At 40.5% G+C, this 18,853-nt stretch overlaps 5 protein-coding genes across 5 annotated transcripts; 3 read left to right on the plus strand and 2 right to left on the minus strand.

Moving 5' to 3' along the window:
- Positions 1-466: 466 nt before the first annotated feature.
- Positions 467-1,905, minus strand: MELLADRAFT_78140 (uncharacterized protein; the record flags this gene model as incomplete). Its single annotated transcript, XM_007411569.1, has 5 exons — positions 467-981; positions 1,076-1,252; positions 1,414-1,599; positions 1,749-1,865; positions 1,890-1,905. The coding sequence occupies 5 exons, from the start codon at positions 1,903-1,905 to the stop codon at positions 467-469; spliced, it is 1,011 nt and encodes a 336-aa protein (XP_007411631.1).
- Positions 1,906-4,159: 2,254 nt separating this feature from the next.
- Positions 4,160-5,992, plus strand: MELLADRAFT_116863 (uncharacterized protein; the record flags this gene model as incomplete). The annotated part of the gene is made up of 2 exons (XM_007411400.1): positions 4,160-4,224; positions 4,312-5,992. One exon carries the CDS (start codon positions 4,321-4,323, stop codon positions 5,278-5,280), a length of 960 nt encoding a protein of 319 aa, XP_007411462.1.
- Positions 5,993-7,637: 1,645 nt separating this feature from the next.
- MELLADRAFT_88167 (subtilisin protease) lies at positions 7,638-9,601 on the plus strand (the record flags this gene model as incomplete). The annotated part of the gene is made up of 6 exons (XM_007411401.1): positions 7,638-8,114; positions 8,183-8,537; positions 8,587-8,749; positions 8,870-9,085; positions 9,171-9,488; positions 9,583-9,601. 6 exons carry the CDS (start codon positions 7,638-7,640, stop codon positions 9,599-9,601), a joined length of 1,548 nt encoding a protein of 515 aa, XP_007411463.1.
- A 448-nt stretch (positions 9,602-10,049) lies between these two features.
- On the minus strand, positions 10,050-12,591 carry MELLADRAFT_36998 (putative mitochondrial intermediate peptidase mitochondrial precursor; the record flags this gene model as incomplete). Its single annotated transcript, XM_007411568.1, has 3 exons — positions 10,050-10,675; positions 10,758-11,970; positions 12,052-12,591. 3 exons carry the CDS (start codon positions 12,589-12,591, stop codon positions 10,050-10,052), a joined length of 2,379 nt encoding a protein of 792 aa, XP_007411630.1.
- A 2,164-nt stretch (positions 12,592-14,755) lies between these two features.
- On the plus strand, positions 14,756-16,440 carry MELLADRAFT_107751 (uncharacterized protein; the record flags this gene model as incomplete). Its single annotated transcript, XM_007411402.1, has 5 exons — positions 14,756-15,068; positions 15,128-15,196; positions 15,245-15,907; positions 16,075-16,235; positions 16,366-16,440. The coding sequence occupies 5 exons, from the start codon at positions 14,756-14,758 to the stop codon at positions 16,438-16,440; spliced, it is 1,281 nt and encodes a 426-aa protein (XP_007411464.1).
- Between the last annotated feature and the right edge of the window lie 2,413 nt (positions 16,441-18,853).

Raw genomic sequence — 18,853 nt, forward strand, 5'->3', positions numbered from 1 at the left:
ACTCTACTTCCCCCAAAGCTGATAAGGCGCAGTGACCAAGGGAAATTGATTATCAAGATCTTATCAAGGTCCCAAGGCTGAGAAGATCATGATAGTGTGGCTCATTTTCTCGAAAATCACAAAATTGACTCAGGATTTGGCGAGACCATTGGATGTAAAGATCAAAGCCAAGAGGACTTTATCACTACTTGTGTGCTCCCATTTTCTAGTTGATACATAGTAAACTTCCTCAGTAATTACAAATCTCCACATAACTGCGCCCAAGCTAAAACACACTTTGATTTCGATTGATGACTGCGGACTCTAATTTTCACAACCTATCTCAGACTCTGGTAATCTCAAAAAGGATTAAACAGAGCACAAGAAGAAGATGAAGTCAGTGTCCTTAGTGAAACGATATGAGTCAAAGGTCTCTCAAGTACGTGCTTGTTCACCTGTTATCCCTTCGTGTTTTCAGTCTTACCACTCAGTCTGACCAGTAGTAGTAATTCTCGATACCAGGCCCACCGATTTGGTATCCACCATCAAAACGTTGCCAAGTTCCAGTGTCGTTGGGGTCATAATCCGATTCATGATAATGCCAACTCTCTTCATTTTCTATGTTACCCAATTCGGACGTAGAGGCTAGCTGTTCATCAATCTGTTCCTCAATCTGTTCTACTGTCTTGAGTTTGTCGACGGGGAGTTCAGATGGTTTTCTATCCTCTAGAATTGGACCCTGATTTGATTTTTGCATAGGATCTTTATGCTTTGAGTTTTGATTGATTTCATCTCCAAAGAGTTCTTCAAAACTTTTAACAAGTTTGATTCCCAGAATATAATCACCTTGGCCGAATGCATTTTGAATTTGTTTTGCTAACAGCTCTTTCTCGGTTGGCTTTATGTCGAGTTCTTCATCTGATTCGAGTTTTACCATTTGGGCTTCATTGATGGTGGGGTTACTTCGTTGAGATTTCCCTGGTTGAAATTGGACAGAGAGGTCTGTATCAATTACTTGTTATTCCACTATCTTTCATCATCACTCGATTGACCAACGAGTAACCACAGAAAATCTATTATCAAAATAGGTACTTACGATTTGGATGAGCTAGTAGATCTTTAGAGACTCGTCTCTTCTGTGAGCTGCTCCCCTCTATTCGCATTCCTGCTTCTTGTTCTGGTACCTCTTTCTTGCATGTGTCGACTGTTTTTGCTTCGTCGTCGTGATTGGTTTTATGGGTGTTAGTGGTAGGATGACTTCGTTTAAATTTCACTGGGCAAATTTAAATAGAGAAATTGGTGTCAGTTATTTCATCATGATTATACTCTTTTCAGGTTTACTTCTACTTTGAAGTAAGGCGGTCGATTACCAGTTGATAGCCCGCCGGGCAACCACAGAAGATTGGGCATCATATGATGGGAATGGGCACTTACTATTTGATAGAATTCTTAGCTCTTCAGTACCCGATTCCGTGCTCTTTCTCTTCTCCTTCCTACTCCCTTCTGCTCTCATTTCTTTTTTGTGTCCTACTGATTTCTTCATTTGGCCAAGTGGTTTCGCTTTGTCTTCGTGGTTGTATTGTTCGGGATTAGTGGTAGATTTACTTCCTGGAGAGTTTCCTGGTTGAAGTTCAGGTAAAAAATATATATCAATCAATATTCTTCGTCATTTTTCGATTATCACACACTCTTGAGCTTTACTTCAATTTGGATTTGGACCGCCAGATTTCTTACTGCATACTCGACAATCATAGGAAATGACTACTCACGATTAGGAATAATTATTGTTGTATCTTCAGTACTCGGCTCGGCTCCAAGCTCTGTTTTTTCTTTTTGCTGCTCGTCTGCTTGCCTTGGCGTATCCTCAAGTTCGGTGGCTACTGTACCTGTGAATTATTATTTCGTGATACCATCGGTTGTTGACATAATCTCAGTCCGTTGCTTGCACAAAGATGTGCCAAAAAAAACAGCGGAGTTGGGAGTATATTTGTTCAGCAGTCGTCTTCCAATTTGAAGCTTCTTTTTGGAATCCCAATGTGCGGTAGGCGTGGCGCGCTTGGCGTGCCAAAAGGCGCCCACGGGTATAAAGTTTGAGTGGGGAACAGTCCTGTTTCAGCTCGACTCCATAATTAGTTTTTGTGCATTAGCGGTGTACAAACCTACAACCCAACATGAAAACCCATGAAAAAAACCCATGAAAACCCAACTTCTTCATGGGTTTTTTTCATGGGTTTTTTCACATGGGTCAAAATCGTCTAGATCTCACCACCCGTTTGTTGAAAAAAACAGTTGTGTTCGATATATGTAGACTCAACCAACCCCACCCCTTCTTGGTCAACGCAACACACCCAATAACACAAATCCTTACAAAATAAACATATGCTGCTTGTCTAAATACCTGATGTATGCTGATTTCAAAGTTTCCCTCTCTTCGGTTTGTTTCAACCTTTGCAATTTGAAGAATTCAAAAGCGATCGTTTTATTTCAAACGATCGCACAATGTATCGTTTTACTTCAAACAAAAACTGATCTGAATTGCCTTTCAGACCTTTGACATGAGACTCTTGAAATGAAGACATCGTTTTCAATAAAAAAACATATCGTTTCATCTCAAAAAGAAACTGTTGAAGTTGGCTTCTAAGACTTTGAGATGATACTTCTAAAGCGAAGATATTGTTTTCAGTCAAATGCAAACGAGATCGTTTTGTTTCAAAAAAGCACAAGATATCGTTTTATTTCAAACAAAAAGAGATGAAACTTTCAAAACTAAAATTTCCTTGAAGTAGTGTGAGATTCAAATCAAGAAAAACCTTTATCGATACAAAAAGCGCGGTGGTTGAGCTGGATGCAAAAAAGAGAGATGTGGAGTAAAGTTAAGGCCTCAAGTGATGACAAGAGCAGCGTGTGGCCTGTGACTCAACTTTCAAGACATGTTTTAGGAGTTGGGGCGTTCAAACCTTTCCAGGGCAACCCATGAAAAAAACCCGTCAGAAAAACCCATGAAGAAGTTGGGTTTTCATGGGTTTTTTTCATGGGTTTTCATGTTGGGTTGTAGGTTTGTACACCGCTATTACTTTTTGTCCAGCTGTCGATGGACACGAACCTATATTCGAGTTGCCGAGTTTCAATCATTAATGAAGATCTCCATCATCTCCTTATAAGTGCCAGAGGTTTCTCACCCGTGCTAGCACCATTTCCGACTCCAATTTGGGTGTTCAACCGCGGTCACATCGAGTTAATTGAAATTGCATCAAGTCTTTATTAAAGGTCGAGTTTGTAAACATGGACCTGCCCGCTTGTTTACATACCCTAATCAGGAAAACTGATGGTATGAATCACGATGCCAAAGCTCAATCCCACCGAGGGTCGTTTGAACTTTGACCTCGATGGCCACAAATTCAACAGCTGCGCTGTGGTTAGCTCAAGCTCTTCTCCAATCAGTTCCCATTTAGCAATACCATGATGGAAGAAAAAATGCCACGATCAGATTGGAAGTCATGGTTTCGATCGGAAATCAAGACGCGCGAGCTCCATCTTGCTTTGAGCTCAATTCATGTTGCGAGCGTTTCCAAGAGTTAAACACAGGCTACCGTTTGATCTCAAAGCGATTGCAACAACCAAGTTAGCTGGATTTGCGTAAAACCTTCAGCGCAGAGGGATCAACTCTGTTATAATGAGTCCGCTGGAGATGTCTCTGGAAGACAAGTGAACCGAAAGAGAAATTGGAGCAGGCGATAACTTGCCACCTTGATGAAATGCATTCCTATGCCCAAAGATGAACCATGCTAAACATCCGAGGAGAACTGAGCGCACAAGGATGAATATTCCGAACTATGTGTGACCAAATTTGCAGCTCAAGTCTGAAATGTTGACCTTTCTTGATATCAAAAGGAAAAAAAATCATCTTAATTCAAACAAATGAATATCTTTCATGAAGCTTTATAACCTGCCTAAGAATCGATTCGGGGTAATCTGTCTCGAGCATCGAACCACTAGGGCAAGAAATCTCGCAAGGATCAGATTCTTCTTCCCAAACTTTATGCATTGACTCATATTGCCCACAACTCCATGCACTGACTGAGTGATATCTTGAGCGTAGCTTGGATTCACGAGTTACAAAGTTTATGATCTTCACTGACCTACTTTCGCTTTCACACTTTCATCCCTTATTTTTTGGGACACTTTACGATTTTTGGTGATACAATATCCTCTTCCAAGTCTCAAAGACACGGATGAGCTTGCATTGTGAGTTCAGATTCATCGAAAGACTTGAATGGAGAATGGTGACCAAACTTGGCAATGGCCCAGATGACTGACGAGTTTGTATTTTAGCCGGCTGCCATGAATTTCCAGAGGACTCTCATTGCTTTTCTTCTACGAAGGCGCAAAGGTAGTCGACGCCCACCCACTCCGGTCCCCCAAGTGCCGATGCTAGACGAAGAAGATGGCGAGTGGGACTTTCTTCAACATGAAAGAGATGGACCCTACTGTGATGATCCGACCTCGAATGAAGCCAACAAGAATCGGTTTGAATGGCTCGCCAAGGCAGCAAATAAGCTGAGAGGTTCCTCAATTGATACCGGCCTCAAACGCTCGAAAGGCTTCAAGCTCGCGAGGAATACTAATCCTTCTGAACCGTGTGACAGCGAACCGTCGCCATTGAGCTCACTTGAACTTGAATCCACCGTCACGCAACCAAAGCTACTTCCCAGGGACTGTAGGCGACGTTCAACTGGCTCGCACTCAGCTCAGGACATTAGCTGGGCTATCAATTTCAAGCCTTACGACACTCATCGTCTGGAAAATGACTTGCTTTCGGGCCCCGCCTCAAGTTCATCTACAGTCCAACAACAGGTCGATCTCAAGAACAGTGATGATCTCGAAGATCGGCAAGATCCAACGCCCATTCAACCCGGCTCAATTTCTCATCATACTCATGCGCACCATGCCCCACAACAAAGCTCAAAGTTCGAGCTGCGAAAAGTTCAGTTCTTCGACATTAACCTTCGTGCTGGCTTCAATGCGCCCAACTACCCCATGCTACGATACAATCATCGCAAGCATTCATCAGATCTAAGTAATATAAACCTTCCTAGTGATCTTTCAACTTGTTGGCGGAATCCGGGTTCAGAATCGAGTGGTACAATCAAGTCGACTATGACCTCAAGCATGATCTCTACATTTTCATCCCTACATACCTCTTCGATAACGGATCCGAGCGGTGACGAAGAAGAATTACAAGATTGCTTTGACACAGAACCAAACTTCCAAGAGAGCTTACATCAAAGGATCATCTCGTAAACATACACGTTAGAAGTGCCTTGTCGCGGCCGGGCGAAAATTCAAGGGTTAAATTAGAATTCAAATATTTCTCTCACTTAGATGCCTACTGATTTAGCAGTTGATGTGTTAGACGATCCTTGAAGAAAACTCCAACAGACTTCCTATCCTTCTCTATTATCAGGACCTGGAACTTCAAATCTAATAGTACATCACAACATGACTTCTTCAGTCAGTCTTCACGCCAAATCCATTCATTCTTTTCCATTTGTTGACTTCTGTCTGTTATATCTTTATCTGGAATTTTGTTTGCCTTTTGTTCACGATAAATTACATGAGCTTAATTTCTAATCGTCTATCTGCGTCTGCGACTCATTTCAGAGACACAACAAGAGAACAGCATGGCTCGTCATTTCAATCTCGACTGCTTTCTCTTTTGATTTATCTAGATCCTTATAAATCTATCATATCATCTTATCTTCGTTTTTCCATTGCGTTTTGTGCAATAAAGAGGTTTGTAAGAATTCCTTCAACTTTTTGATAGTCTTATAGAACAAATTTCAAATTTACTTATATAAAGTTAGAGCACATTGCAGCATTGATGTTTTTTGCTAGTTTTTGTTGAATTCATGATGTGGTTTCACGATTCAGATTATTTACCATATAATCTGTTCGGTGTTCTCTCCCTAATTATATTTCAATCATCATCTCTGATGTTTTCAGATTCCCTTTGAACTGATTGAATTCTTGCTACGTATGATCATCATTCTTTGGAACCGTGAGAGAAACTGCCTTTTGAGCCAACAAGAATATGATGATAGCTATTATACTGAACTTGAAAAGTACGCGAATGATCTTTTGAATGTAGTATTAATTACAAAATAAGGAAAATGAAACTATCTAAGAAGAGTAAAGATACATCAGAAAAGAAAATTGAATAAAATCAATTGTGAGGATAATGTTGAAGATCTCTATGTGTCTTCGAAGTTGAGTCACGTGGGGTTCTCACCAAAAGAGTTAGACCTCTTCAAAACGCCCAAGCAGGACTGTGAATGAGCCACGGAGAGTCGGCAGCGGGGGAGTGACCTTAGTACGAGTACTGTACCTTCTTCTAAGCTTACTAAGCCCCTCGTCCGACGCGGCCAGATCCGCTCCCGTGGCCGCGTAGAAAGAGGGGCTTAGTTAAGCTTCACCTTCTTCTTTGTTGCCTCTAGTGCGTGGCTTGACCGTCATGGCCCTGAGAGCAAATGTCCGGTACCCAAACAGACGAGGCGATGCACATAGGACGCGATGTACATCTGTCTCAGCGCGTCCTTTGTCACTTGCTTTTGATGAGTGCATCACGAATGTGGGTTAGTTCAGGACAAAATTCGACAGATTTCATTCTCTTCAAAAAATAGTGAAGGTTTCTTGTTTGCTTTTGATGAGTGAATTTTTGAGGTGTAGATAGGTGATCATTCAGATTCTTTTCTCGAGAGGTGTAGATGATGAAAGAAAACTGACAAAAAGTAAATTCTAGCAACATTGGGATGTGATGAAGAAAATTAAAGAACAGTAAATCGAGTTTCCAAACAATCCCACATTTGGCTGTGCTTCGAGTGAGGTAGGCATGGAGTGCATCCTTGGTTGATGAATGCGCACATGGCACACATGTAGACAGAGTGAAAGTGGATTCAACTAAACAGGCTCCGACATTGTGTCAAGCTCAAAGAAGTTAGAATGATTGAGGAGTAAATTTGTTACAAAACTCGACTGATCTGTGGCGCCATGGTAAGAGTTTTGATTGCTGAGCCAGTGACAGGTCTTATCAGAAGTCTAGACTGCACTAGTAGATTAGGTGATCTCAAACGATGACCTTTCAGTTGTGATTAGATAATCAAGGCATCCGATTCCACTCCAACCGTCGATCGAAACCATCACCTCAGCTCTTCGGCGGAGGCATACTGGACCTGTCTTTGAAACTTTCTTAGTGATGTTTGGAAATGCGGCAGTTCGAAAAGATTTTGTGAGGTGAGACATGGAGGATATTTAACATCAAAGCGCCTCAACGGCGTTTGTTGCGCTTTCCCTTTTGCTTTTCCTTTTAGTCTCCTCACCATCTGTTAATCCTCTCACTCCCTCCACCAATTTCCTTCAATCATCACTCACTCTTCACTTAAACTATTCTCAACCTTAAAGCACAACTTTAAAACACTACTTGACCTTGTCTGGCACAAATTTTGAACATCTGTCAAAGTCCTTATCTGTTTGTTTTGTTTTGTGTGTGCTTGACTGTCTGTGACGCTCAAATCTGTAAACCTTGAAGGTTTTTCTTTTACCAAAGGAAGTAAAGAAGGAGGAAGAGAAGGAAGGAATCTAAAGATATTAAAACAGAAAAGATGAGAATCAGGAAAGGTCCAGCGATAATTCAATTCTTAGCTTTTCTTACTCAATTCAATCTCGTTCAATCACTTTCTACTTCTGGTTATGCTCAATTCATTAAGAGACAAGATTCAAATTCTACTCCAACGACAAATCAAGATCATCAAGCAAGCTCATTGAATCAAACTTCGACTAAGGCCACAACTCTGTTCGATCAAGAAAGCCAAGAAGACAATGGCGACGTAGCCGCTCGGATCGCACCTTTGATTGGTGATCCTAATCAATCTTATAAGCCTGATACTTATATTGTAATCCTTTCAAAGAATGCGACTGCGGCTCGTTTTATCAGTCAATTGAAAAACTTAATTGATCAAGACATGATGCCTTCGCAAGATCAAAGCAAGATTGGTTATGTCTACGCTGAGAACATTCTTCATGGTTTTAGTGCTCGTTTAGTTGGTAGAGCTTTTGAATTTGTAGCCCGGAGTCCTGAGGTGAGCAGAAGTCTTGATTTCCATTTTCTTCGCCATGTTTTGTTGATGACGTATGTCTGTTTCCAAAGGTCGAAGCAATGGTACCAGATACCAAGATGTCTACCTTGCCGATCTTGGATTCAATTTCGGAGTACCTTGCGCCCACTGGAGTTTCAGCCGAATCAGCTGATGGATCTGCAGCAGCAACTGATTCAGGCGGTGGTTATCTTATCCAAAAGGGTACTGCACCTTGGAATTTGCAACGTATGAGTCAACGGCCCAAGATCACTGCGAATGGAAAGGATCCGGGAAAGACGATCTTCAATTATTCCTATCAAGAGCCAGATGGCAAGGGTACAATTGTTTATGTCTTGGACACAGGCGCTCGAGCTACGCATGCCGATTTTGAAGGTCGAGTGGAATTTGCAGCCCAATTTGGTGGATGTAGGTTTCTCGTTTTGCTTCCTTTGATGTATCTTACTATCTTACGAAGTGTCTAAACCTTCTTTCCTATCATTTGTAGATGCCATGTGGGATGGAAATGGACACGGAACTCATTGTGCAGGAGTCATCACTGGTCGTCGGTGGGGAGTTGCAAAAGCAGCAAAAGTGCGAGCTGTGAAAGTGTTATCAGATGAAGGAGGAGGTGCTACCTCGTATGTTTGACTGATCTCTCATTCCTATTATCTCTTGGTTCGTTGAGGATGTACTGATTCTAACTCTGAACTTTTGCATTGGTTTTCTTCCTTTCCTGCTTTTCCTTATGACTCACCTAGTGATATCATTGCAGGTATCCAATTTGTTGTTGAGCAATTTCGAATCACTGGTTATCCGCCTACTGTAGCTTCTTTATCACTTGGTGGTGGTAGAAATACCGCGCTTGATCGAGTGGTTCAAAACGCTATCGATCTAGGTATCCACTTTGTGGTTGCAGCCGGAAACAATAACGGTGATTCTTGTCTTTCTAGTCCAGCAGCATGTCCAGATGCAAAGTAAGTTTCGAAATCTCTATTCAACTTCACCCTTCTGTTCCTTTTGAGTCGCTTCGGCTAATCTTTACACCATCTCCTTTTATAGTGTGGTCGCAGCAAGTGATATTGATGATACTAGGGCGCCTTATTCGAATTGGGGATCATGCGTAGATTTTTTCGCACCTGGGTCAAATGTCACATCGGCTTGGTACTCTTCAGATAAAGCTACAGCCAGAATTTCAGGAACCAGTATGGCAGCACCACACGTTGCTGCTCTGATGGCTTACCACTTAAGTCAACATAATATGTCAACCAAAGCTATGACAGAATTGTTGAGAAGAAATTCAAATCATGGTGTACTTTCACTGAGGGCCGATGATGTTTTGACTCATGATATGGTTTCTGCTACTCCCAATTTACTTATGTGAGTTCTTTCTATTCCGAATTTAGCTTACAGATTCATAACTTCTTTAATTGACGTTTTTCATTTTTCTCTCCAACTTTTTTTGATCATCTAGTTACAATATGGTAGGATAAAGTTTTTATTTTAGTTCAACACACTTCATTGATTGAGAAATTAGTCCATCCTTTTAAGTTTTACCTCACTTTCTTTTTATTTTACTTTCTCTCTCTCTCTCTTGCTCTTGTTCTCGGTTTATGTGATCTTGATTTTGTTTTGATTTTGATAAGAAGAACAACTTGAGAATGATTATGATTATGCTTATGATTTTTTTCGAAGAGTCAATTTCAATTGATCATTGAGTCTGAGAAACAACCCTGTTATAGTAGTGCATTTCTCTTGATCTGATTTGCTTGGAGGATGCATCTCGGATCCGACTTTCCTTGAGGAAAATAATGTCACGGCTTGAGCTCTCATCATATCTGAATCTAATCTTATGATTACTTTTTCACAAAAAAACTAAGTATGCAAAACTATAGATATCTAGTTTTATATAAAACACAAAAATCAAAACAAGCAGAAGCTTCATTCGTTCCAAAGACCCCAACTTCCAATCAGACCAATAGCTTCAATCCCACCTTCTTTAATTAAATCATTCTTTAATAAATTTCCAACAGACAACCAAGGATCTCTACCTCCACCCCATTCCAATAATTCAGATTTCAATTTCTCGCCATTCTCTCTACTTAATGAATTGTCTTCAAACAATTCTTTCCAAACTTTAGCTGCAATAGCTCTATCAAACAAATAAGAATAATAACTAGAACCATATCCATGTAAATGTCCAAATTTAGTTTGCCATGATGTATTTGGAATTGAAGGTAAGATACCAAACTCAGTTTGAATTAAATTCCATCCTTTACTTGAATTGAAATCACATTCTGAGATTCTATTTGAATGATAAAATTGATCTACTGCTGCCATTACGATTTGTGAATTGGTTTCAATGGCTCTAAATCTTGATTGAGATGATAAATGAGTTTGATGTGATTCATCGGATAATGGTCTATCATCTTTCCAATGTCTTGCAAATAATCTCAAGACTTCTGGTGAACTGGTGAAATGTTCCATAAGAATTGAAGGTAATTCGACTAGATCTGTTGGACATCTTGTCCCTGCTACGTTGTGATACTCTGTTTGACCAATCATAGCTAATTGTTTCAAGAAAGCGTGAAAAAGATGGATTAATAAATGAGAAATTGCGTTGAAAGCTTATTGATAGACGTTGCTCACAGTGCATAGCGTGTCCCATCTCATGAAAGAGAGTCTCGACATCCGACCAGTTTAGTAAGCTAGGTTGATGTGCTGTAGGTGGGTCAAAACTACAACTGAAGACGACTACAGGTCGTTGAAAAGTGCCAATTCGATTCCTACGTTGACTAACAGGTACATTCAACAGTTCACAATCTATCTTAGATAGCCTCAGATCATCCACAAGAATCTGATCATTATCAGATTCCAAGAATTCAAAATCGGCTTGTTCATCATCCAAATCAGTTCGGCGAGAACATAAAACCGTATAATGAGCAGCACCTGTAGTTTTACCATCTCGATAGAACAAATCACAATAAATTGTACCTATTCTACCTTCATTCTCATCCCAAACTCCAATCTTAACGACAGATGGATCCCATACTTCTTCAGGTTGATGAGATTCAACTCTAAAAGAAATACCATATATCCTTTCAAACAATCTAGATAGACCTTGTATACAACGCCCAACTGAGAAATAGGGTGAAACTGAGACGCTCGAAGGTGTACGTTCAGCTTGAGTGATCAAGTTCGCGTAATAGTCGCGATCCCAAGGATAGATAGTCGGCAATTGAGAACTTGAAATATGTTGTTGTTTAAGTCGTTGAAGCTCTCGAAGTTCGTCAATCGCACTTGGTCTAGTCTTATTCGAAAGTTGAGATAGGAAATTCATCACGTTTTCAGGTCTAGATGCCATCTTGTCTTCAAGAGCAACTTCTGACCAATTAGATTTACCCGTTAGTTTTGCGAATTCATGTCTAGTCCGCAAAAGAGTTTCGAGTACATCTATCTCCGATTCCGAGCTTTGATTCTGTGACATCCAAACCCTTTTTCTGACTGATTCTAGAGGATGTTGTCGAAGTAAAGTTAAGCCATGCCAATCTGTGGGATCAATTTCGGAAAGCCCTCTAGAGTTAAAATCGAGTTGATTAATGAACCTTTGACCTAATAAAAGTGCCTCTGATTTATTGATTTCAATTAATGAAGATGGATTAGCTGAGTTTGAAAAGAAAGCTCTTCCTAAGATTAACATTCTATCTGTTAAATCGACTAATTTCGACCTCTCTTTTGATGATAAATGGATTCCATGTCTTCTGAAATCTCTTAAGAACTGCAAGGCTACCGTTCTGGATGCGAAAAGTTTTGGATTTTTTTGTTCTTCTTCTGGGATTCGATTCAGAACATCATCGAGCGACTTCAAGAAACTCAAAAGGACGGAAAATGATCAGATTTGAGGTTTTGAGTCGGATTTTGATGCAACTTTTATTGGACTCACGCTATACAGTTCACGATGAGTATTAAGAGTGTTCATATATCGACATAGTAAATCGTGAGCTTGATCCGAAGCTTGGATCCAATTTGAATCAGGATGTAAATTTCTTAATAATTCAGCTAAATCGATCATTCGACATAATCCATCTGATAATCTATCGAACATCCCGACACATCGTATAAAAGCTGTCGTAGGATCTAAGCTTTTCCTTGTTTCGTGATCTGGCCGAAAAGGTGAAAATGAAGAACATATTCGATTAACGATCAAGGCACATCTTCTGATTGTTTTTTCAGCCGTCAAGACCAGATCGTTCGGAGTTTTTAGCTGTGGATAATTCAAGATTCCAGTCGAATTCAGATTATTAGTTTTGAATTGAGATTTGAATGTTGATGAATCAAAAATGTTTTGTAGATTTTGATCATGTTCTGAATGTTCTTTAGATCGATTTGTAGAGAATTGACGAGGTGATAAGTTGTAAGGTTTTGGTTTGTTGACCGCTGAGCATGAGAAGTTGAATTGGATTAACTTTGATCGTCTTAACATCTTCGGATTCGTTGGAAGAAATCAAAACCAGAGCTCATTTCTACGCTACGCTTTCAGTCTCAATACACTTTTTCAGCATTTTCCCTGACCCTAAACTCAACACCACAACACCACAATATTCAAACATCGCAGGATTGAAATGCAGAGAAGTTGACAACATTCACATCAGGTCAAGTTGCGTCCCAAGCTTTTGGTTACTAAACATTTGCAACAAAACACACCCAACTAGAGCAGGTCACAAGCTAGCACAGAATCATGATGCCACTGATTAGACCTACAAGCCAAGCACGCCTCAGGCAAACATCACACAGGCCGGGGAGAAAAGCCTGGCCATGCTCCTTCATGGCCGCGCTGATCTTCAACCAATACCTATTGAATTTCTGTGATCTTTATCAGAAAAAATATAGATCAGAGAAGTGGATGGGAGCAGAGCAAAGCAGGTGTTTTACAGTCTCGTTCATTCATGATAAGATTAGAGCTATAATATTACAAACTTCCATCATACTTGGAAGAGCCTGCGTTTTTTAGGATACCACACAAGTGGCTTGTGATTGAAGACTGAAGGCCCCGTATATTTGAATGATTAGACTGATGAGATGTCTGCCAGCTCATCCACACAGTTTGGGTTGGTTATGACCTTGTCAATGTTATAGTGCAAAATTCTGAAGGAGTTGTGGAAATATTCCCCAATAGAGTCAAAGAGATGTGAATCTGATGTGTCCAATTTTCTCTTTTTTGATATCAAAGGCCTCTTGAACACTCAAGAAGATCAACCTGAAATTACATCCATGGACAGTGGAAATGATAATGTGATAATGAATTTTCATCCTGCTTATTAGAATGATTAACAATTTTGAGCTAAAGAATATTGAAGATACGTTCAAGATGTGGAATACCTCAAGCAAATCTCTAGCAATGTGATGGTAGTATTGGACACACCATATTTTTTGGCCATGTGTGAATATACTCATATCTTCAACGTGTAGAAGAGTGTGACATACAAATCTGAGTGGAGATTAGCCTATTGTGAACCCTGGTATTGTCGACAATGATAATGGCTTGAAGAGCTCAATACCACTCAAGTGTGTGTACACTCGCAGAAAGTGAGTTGCAGGGTAAAATCTCGCAGAAAGTTTCAGCCAAGCAACTTTTATCAGACTATTCATTTATGAAATGTAATAGGGTAACATCATATTCAAATTGCACTTGGAAAGAAGATGCAGCATTCTTTCAAACCAGCCTACATATCTTTTTGCACGTGATAGAGGAATCTGAGAGGAAGATTCTGAATTACAAGCGCAGAAGGTTGAACACCAATACATTTTTGATGGTCAGGTCGAAGGCCCGGAGCTGCAGAAAACTATGAATACCTCTTTCACAGCTGATGAAGGTAGAATAGATACTATAGATACCGTAATTTGAGATTTGCGTATCTTGTTTCAAGAAGGGATTTCTCTGACTTGGTATGTACCCATCCCCTTTTTTCCAAATGGTTTCATCACAATATTTTTCTCAGCAGTCGCGCAGAAGTGATCGAAGATGACTGAAAATCAAGATGCGCAGCCCATGACCTTTTGTTTGGACCACAACTGCAGTTTCCAGGTTGCAAGATCAGTGTTATAAGAGAGTGTGAGCCTCTCAAAATCAATTGTCCAAGAATCATTTTTGGTAGTAGCGTGCGCCACTGATCAAGTCCCACCTGAAGCTCCCACAACCCTCTTCTGATTGCTTTTTTGAGTATTTGGTCAAGAAACCTTCAATTTAAGATGGCCTACCGACTCAGTACAAACAAGTTGATTTTATGGGTGTGGTGCGTAATATTTGCCTGCACTATGTGTGCATTTGATCCATCTGGACGGCTTCTTCAAGCGGGGGTCAATCGGGAAGATCACTTTACATTGGGAGGATCAGGACTAGGACACAGACTTCAACCCCACCCAAATCCTTCCAGAGAGCCCAATCCAACAAAAGAAAAGAATTCTGAAGATAGGTGAGAAAAATCTTGAGAGTTCATCTTTCATTTTCAGAAATCATTCCAGCTAACAAGATCCTGTATTAAAGGTTGAAGGCATTAGAGATTTTTCAGCCATTTGAACGGCGTGAAGCAAAGTCTTATTTTAGGTTTTCTCAAAGGTTGACTGGATTTTTTACTCTTAAAAGCAAAATGCCCAAGCTTTCAGATCTCGCCAAGGATAGTAGAATCTACAGAGAGGAGATCAGAGACTTGGGAGGGAAGCTGGAGACTATAGTACAAGATCCTCGACAACTCTTCTTTGGTTCTTTGCCTGAAAGAATCATCATCACTTCATTAGAACTTTTACAACAAGGAGATTTGTCGGTTCATGAAAGGCTATGGAATTTGAGTGTCCTTCAAATCCTTAAATCTTACTTGCCAACAGGAAACCTCAGCATGCTCAATCAAAATCCAAAAAAAGGTCCTGTATGCCGAGGAGCACTGGAACTGTTTTCAACAAAAGGTATGTTTTGATTTATGGCTGCTGTCAGTTTGGAATAAAAAAGTTCATTTCATCTTCAGGACTTGACTGTAAACCCAGGGTGAAGAGTGAATCAAATGGGAAGATAGAGATGTCGCCGGTAAATAAAGGTGAGTCTGTTACCGTATCTTTCTGATCTGTCGGCTTGAGATATGAAGAGCTGATGCATAAGGGAGTTATTTTAGCTGTTATGGAGGCTCTCAAGCGAGTTGAGGTCATAGTTAACATCAATAATATCCTTGGGAAAGGGGTCTATAGACCACCTTTGTTGTGTCGAATGCATGACATATTATTTGACCCAAGGTCTTTAGATGACGTGAGCGTTGTTAACTCAATGGCATTGGAACTTCTGGAATATGTGAATCAAAAGCATACTCCACTAGATTATCAAATCCAGTGTTCGTATCACATCTTGCGACATCTAGGCACATTCTATCCCATTGCTCCACATATTGTGGAACCTTGGTCCACAGCAGGGAAACCTTTTGAAGTAATTCAGCAGCGACTACAGTACCAAGCCGAATTTCAGCCTCGTATTCAAAATTTCATCTTATGGAACCAATCAGACAAATTTATGCTAGAACTACTGGGGGGGCTCACACAGTGGCATTCGATCAATTTGGGGTACATAGAATCTTGTCTAGAGTCATTAAACGTTAGAGATTCGGCACTTGAAGATTCACAGGCACGATCTGGTCAAAACTTTTACCGGAAGGAAATTAATTACGCAGCTCGAGATTTTTTCATAGAAATGATGTTCAAAGCAGCCCCTTATATTGAAGGCCTTCGAAAATCTCTCAATCGCCAGGTGAAAAAAGATGGTAAGCCGCCACAAACATCTACCTCACTTTCAAAAACAACACCTCAGAAAATTGTATCAGTGATGGACACATATACCTCATGTTACCATTTCTACCAAATCCCTTAACATATATATGAACACCTGTCTGGCTCAGGCTGATCAAGTTTTCCTGTGAGAAATTTGTAGAAGCAAGTGGACATTATCAATTCAGATCAAGGCCATCACTCGATCCCGAGGATGAAAATCAAAACTCTGAGCGATGTAGCATCTGTTTGGGTGAATTCTTGCAGGGGCAAAGTGTAGTCAAGTTGAGATGTGACCATATTCATCATGAAAGTTGTACAAACGTAAGTAGAAGACTCTGTGTGTTGCCTCAAGAGACTCTGGCTGATGTGAAACTGGACTTCTGATCTCTATTTGTGTGGCTGGGCGTTTTGATTGCAAACTTAGAACCTCTTCCGGTCCTCAAATTTTCAGGATCTCTTCTGTCCCCAATGTCGCAAGGGGATTACACTGCCCCTCACTAAAGACCAACACATCTCCTGGAAGTAATTGGGAACTTATTACACGATTTGATCATCTCAAGATGTGTTTCACATCAGTTTTATTATTTGATTGGAAATGAACCAATTAACTTTGGTCAACATGTTCACAATTGTTCAAAAAAATTATCTTCATTTCATCTTGAATTCTCCATCATCCGTATTTGTCTTGAAGATATCAACATCAGTTATTCATCTCTCCCTTAATAATTATCAAAAAAAGGATCATTCAATTTCAAAGACTTATTGTGAGAAATTATTGTATTCATCACCAATATTTTCATCACCTCCCACCCGCCTTTTTACTGCAGGTTTAAACAGTCATTTGTTTTGTTTCTCTTGATTTGTCCAAGTTCATGATTTATTTTGTTATCTCAAGTCTTACATGTTTTACATCAGTCTTTCTCCATCATCAAGTATCATGTCTTTTGCATTTGGGAATAAAAATCTGTCATCTGGGAGCCTGGCTGAGCAGCAAGCTGTGTGCAGTGACTTGAGGTATGCCTCTCAAGTTATTTTCATCAATATCTGATGCAATGGATAGGAAAAAGAACACCCTGCCATTTGATAATCTTGGGTTATGTGTGCCTCAGCATTTCCTCTAACAATGGCTACTTGACAAGTGAAAGCGCACAAGATGAATACTGTTGGTTGAAAGAGACTGGAGAGAATATAGCAAATAGGGCAATACCCGAACCGCTACGCTACGCCATGAGATCTGACCCCTCTGGCTGGCGGAGCGGTCACTCCGCTATGAGAGACTACGCTTCCATATCGCTATTTTAGGCAAAAAAATTCTCACGGCGTTGTGGAGCGCAAAAATCGCTATATAGCGCTATATGGCGATATGGTTGAGGCAGAGAAATGGATCTACATGTTTATTTCAAATCAATACGTACTGGGTTGGGGAGCTAAACTAAGTAGATGATAAGGCAAGATAACATGAAGAGAAGGAAAAAAATGGGGAAAGAAAACTCCCTTGTAGATAACTAAATTGAATTTGGGAATACAAAGATATCCATGCCTAGCGTTTTTTCTTGATCACCCTTTTTATGTAGCCTTGGAGTACTTTTGAAGCTTCTTCAAATGGTCCATCAGGGATGATACCCTCTTTCATCCATGCCTGGGATCCGACTAGGCGCTCCATCGTTTTAGGAAGCATGCTACCTCGTGATGGGGTGCATACATCAGCAGCAGCTGAAAAAGTCCTTTCGCGCGCGCATGAGGTAGCCGACAGGGAAAGATAATCGCGTGCCAGTTTTGCAATGGTTGGGAAATGGTGTTCGTGCTCCTGTATGAATATAAAGTAAGGTTAGCCAGGGTCAAATAAGAAGTGAATAGTGAGTCGACTAACCTTCCACCACATGAGGGGTGATTGGCCTTTGCTTATTGGGTATTGTCCTGAAAGGTACTCGTCTAGTTCCGAAGATGAGGGTTTGCTTGCATCACCAGTAGAACCTCCAAAGACGTCAAACTCGTCGGGATCCACAGGCTCGAGATCTTCTTGAGTTGAAGGAGTTGGCTGAAGTTCCTCGTTCTCTTTCAAAAGACTAGTGTAAGCATCTTCAATGAGTATTTGAGATGAAGCCTCTTGATCCGGATAGTGCAGGTTGAGGAATTTGGTTCGGAATCGAGGGTTGAGTATTGTAGCAAGCTGTATCGCTTCACACTCGGCGGCCTCTTGTTGATATTCCTTGAGCCATTTTATCATGACATTGATGGCCTTGTCAAGACTTGGAAATGTTGTCGACTCGGCTTGATGTTGTTGCAGCTTGGAGATCACACGCTTGTATTCCGCTAAGAGAATACAACCGGTGGGACCATTGCCCTCGACTCGAGCGGTCGCATCTACAAAAGTCTAAAGTGAGACAAGAGATGATCAACGATTAGGAAAGTGGATGATGAGATAGAATAGTAAAGTATTGTACCTTCAATACTTTATTTACCAACTCCACTGCATGCCATTCTGAGGCAGATATTGTAACACCTTTGAAGAAGCAAGCCTTGCGATTGGCTGCAATCATCGAGTTGATGACCTGTCAATCAAGGAAGATGAGATTCCATGCAAATGAAAATTAAGAAAAAGAAATGGAAATAATAATAACTACTTACCTCCTGAGCCTCACAAGCCACCTTACGGCTGTCATAATGACTGTTCCAACGGGTCTTGCAAGGACGTTTTAACATCCGACCCTTGTAACCCATCCGTTCGGCACGAGTTTTGAAATCGTTTCTTCGAGCTGCACTACTGGCAATCTGCCCAGATACTGCATCGATCTATGTATAATAAGAGGGACAATGTACAATGATTGTTAGCATTGACTATATAATGAGATATGAATTTTACGTACCTTCTTGAGAGCACCAGCAACCACATCGTCCTTCTCACAAACTACTTCTCCTTGATCATCGTTGCCATCCTC

The sequence above is a fragment of the Melampsora larici-populina genome, assembly GCF_000204055.1.
Source record: "Melampsora larici-populina 98AG31 unplaced genomic scaffold MELLAscaffold_25, whole genome shotgun sequence".
Lineage (NCBI taxonomy): Eukaryota > Fungi > Basidiomycota > Pucciniomycetes > Pucciniales > Melampsoraceae > Melampsora > Melampsora laricis-populina.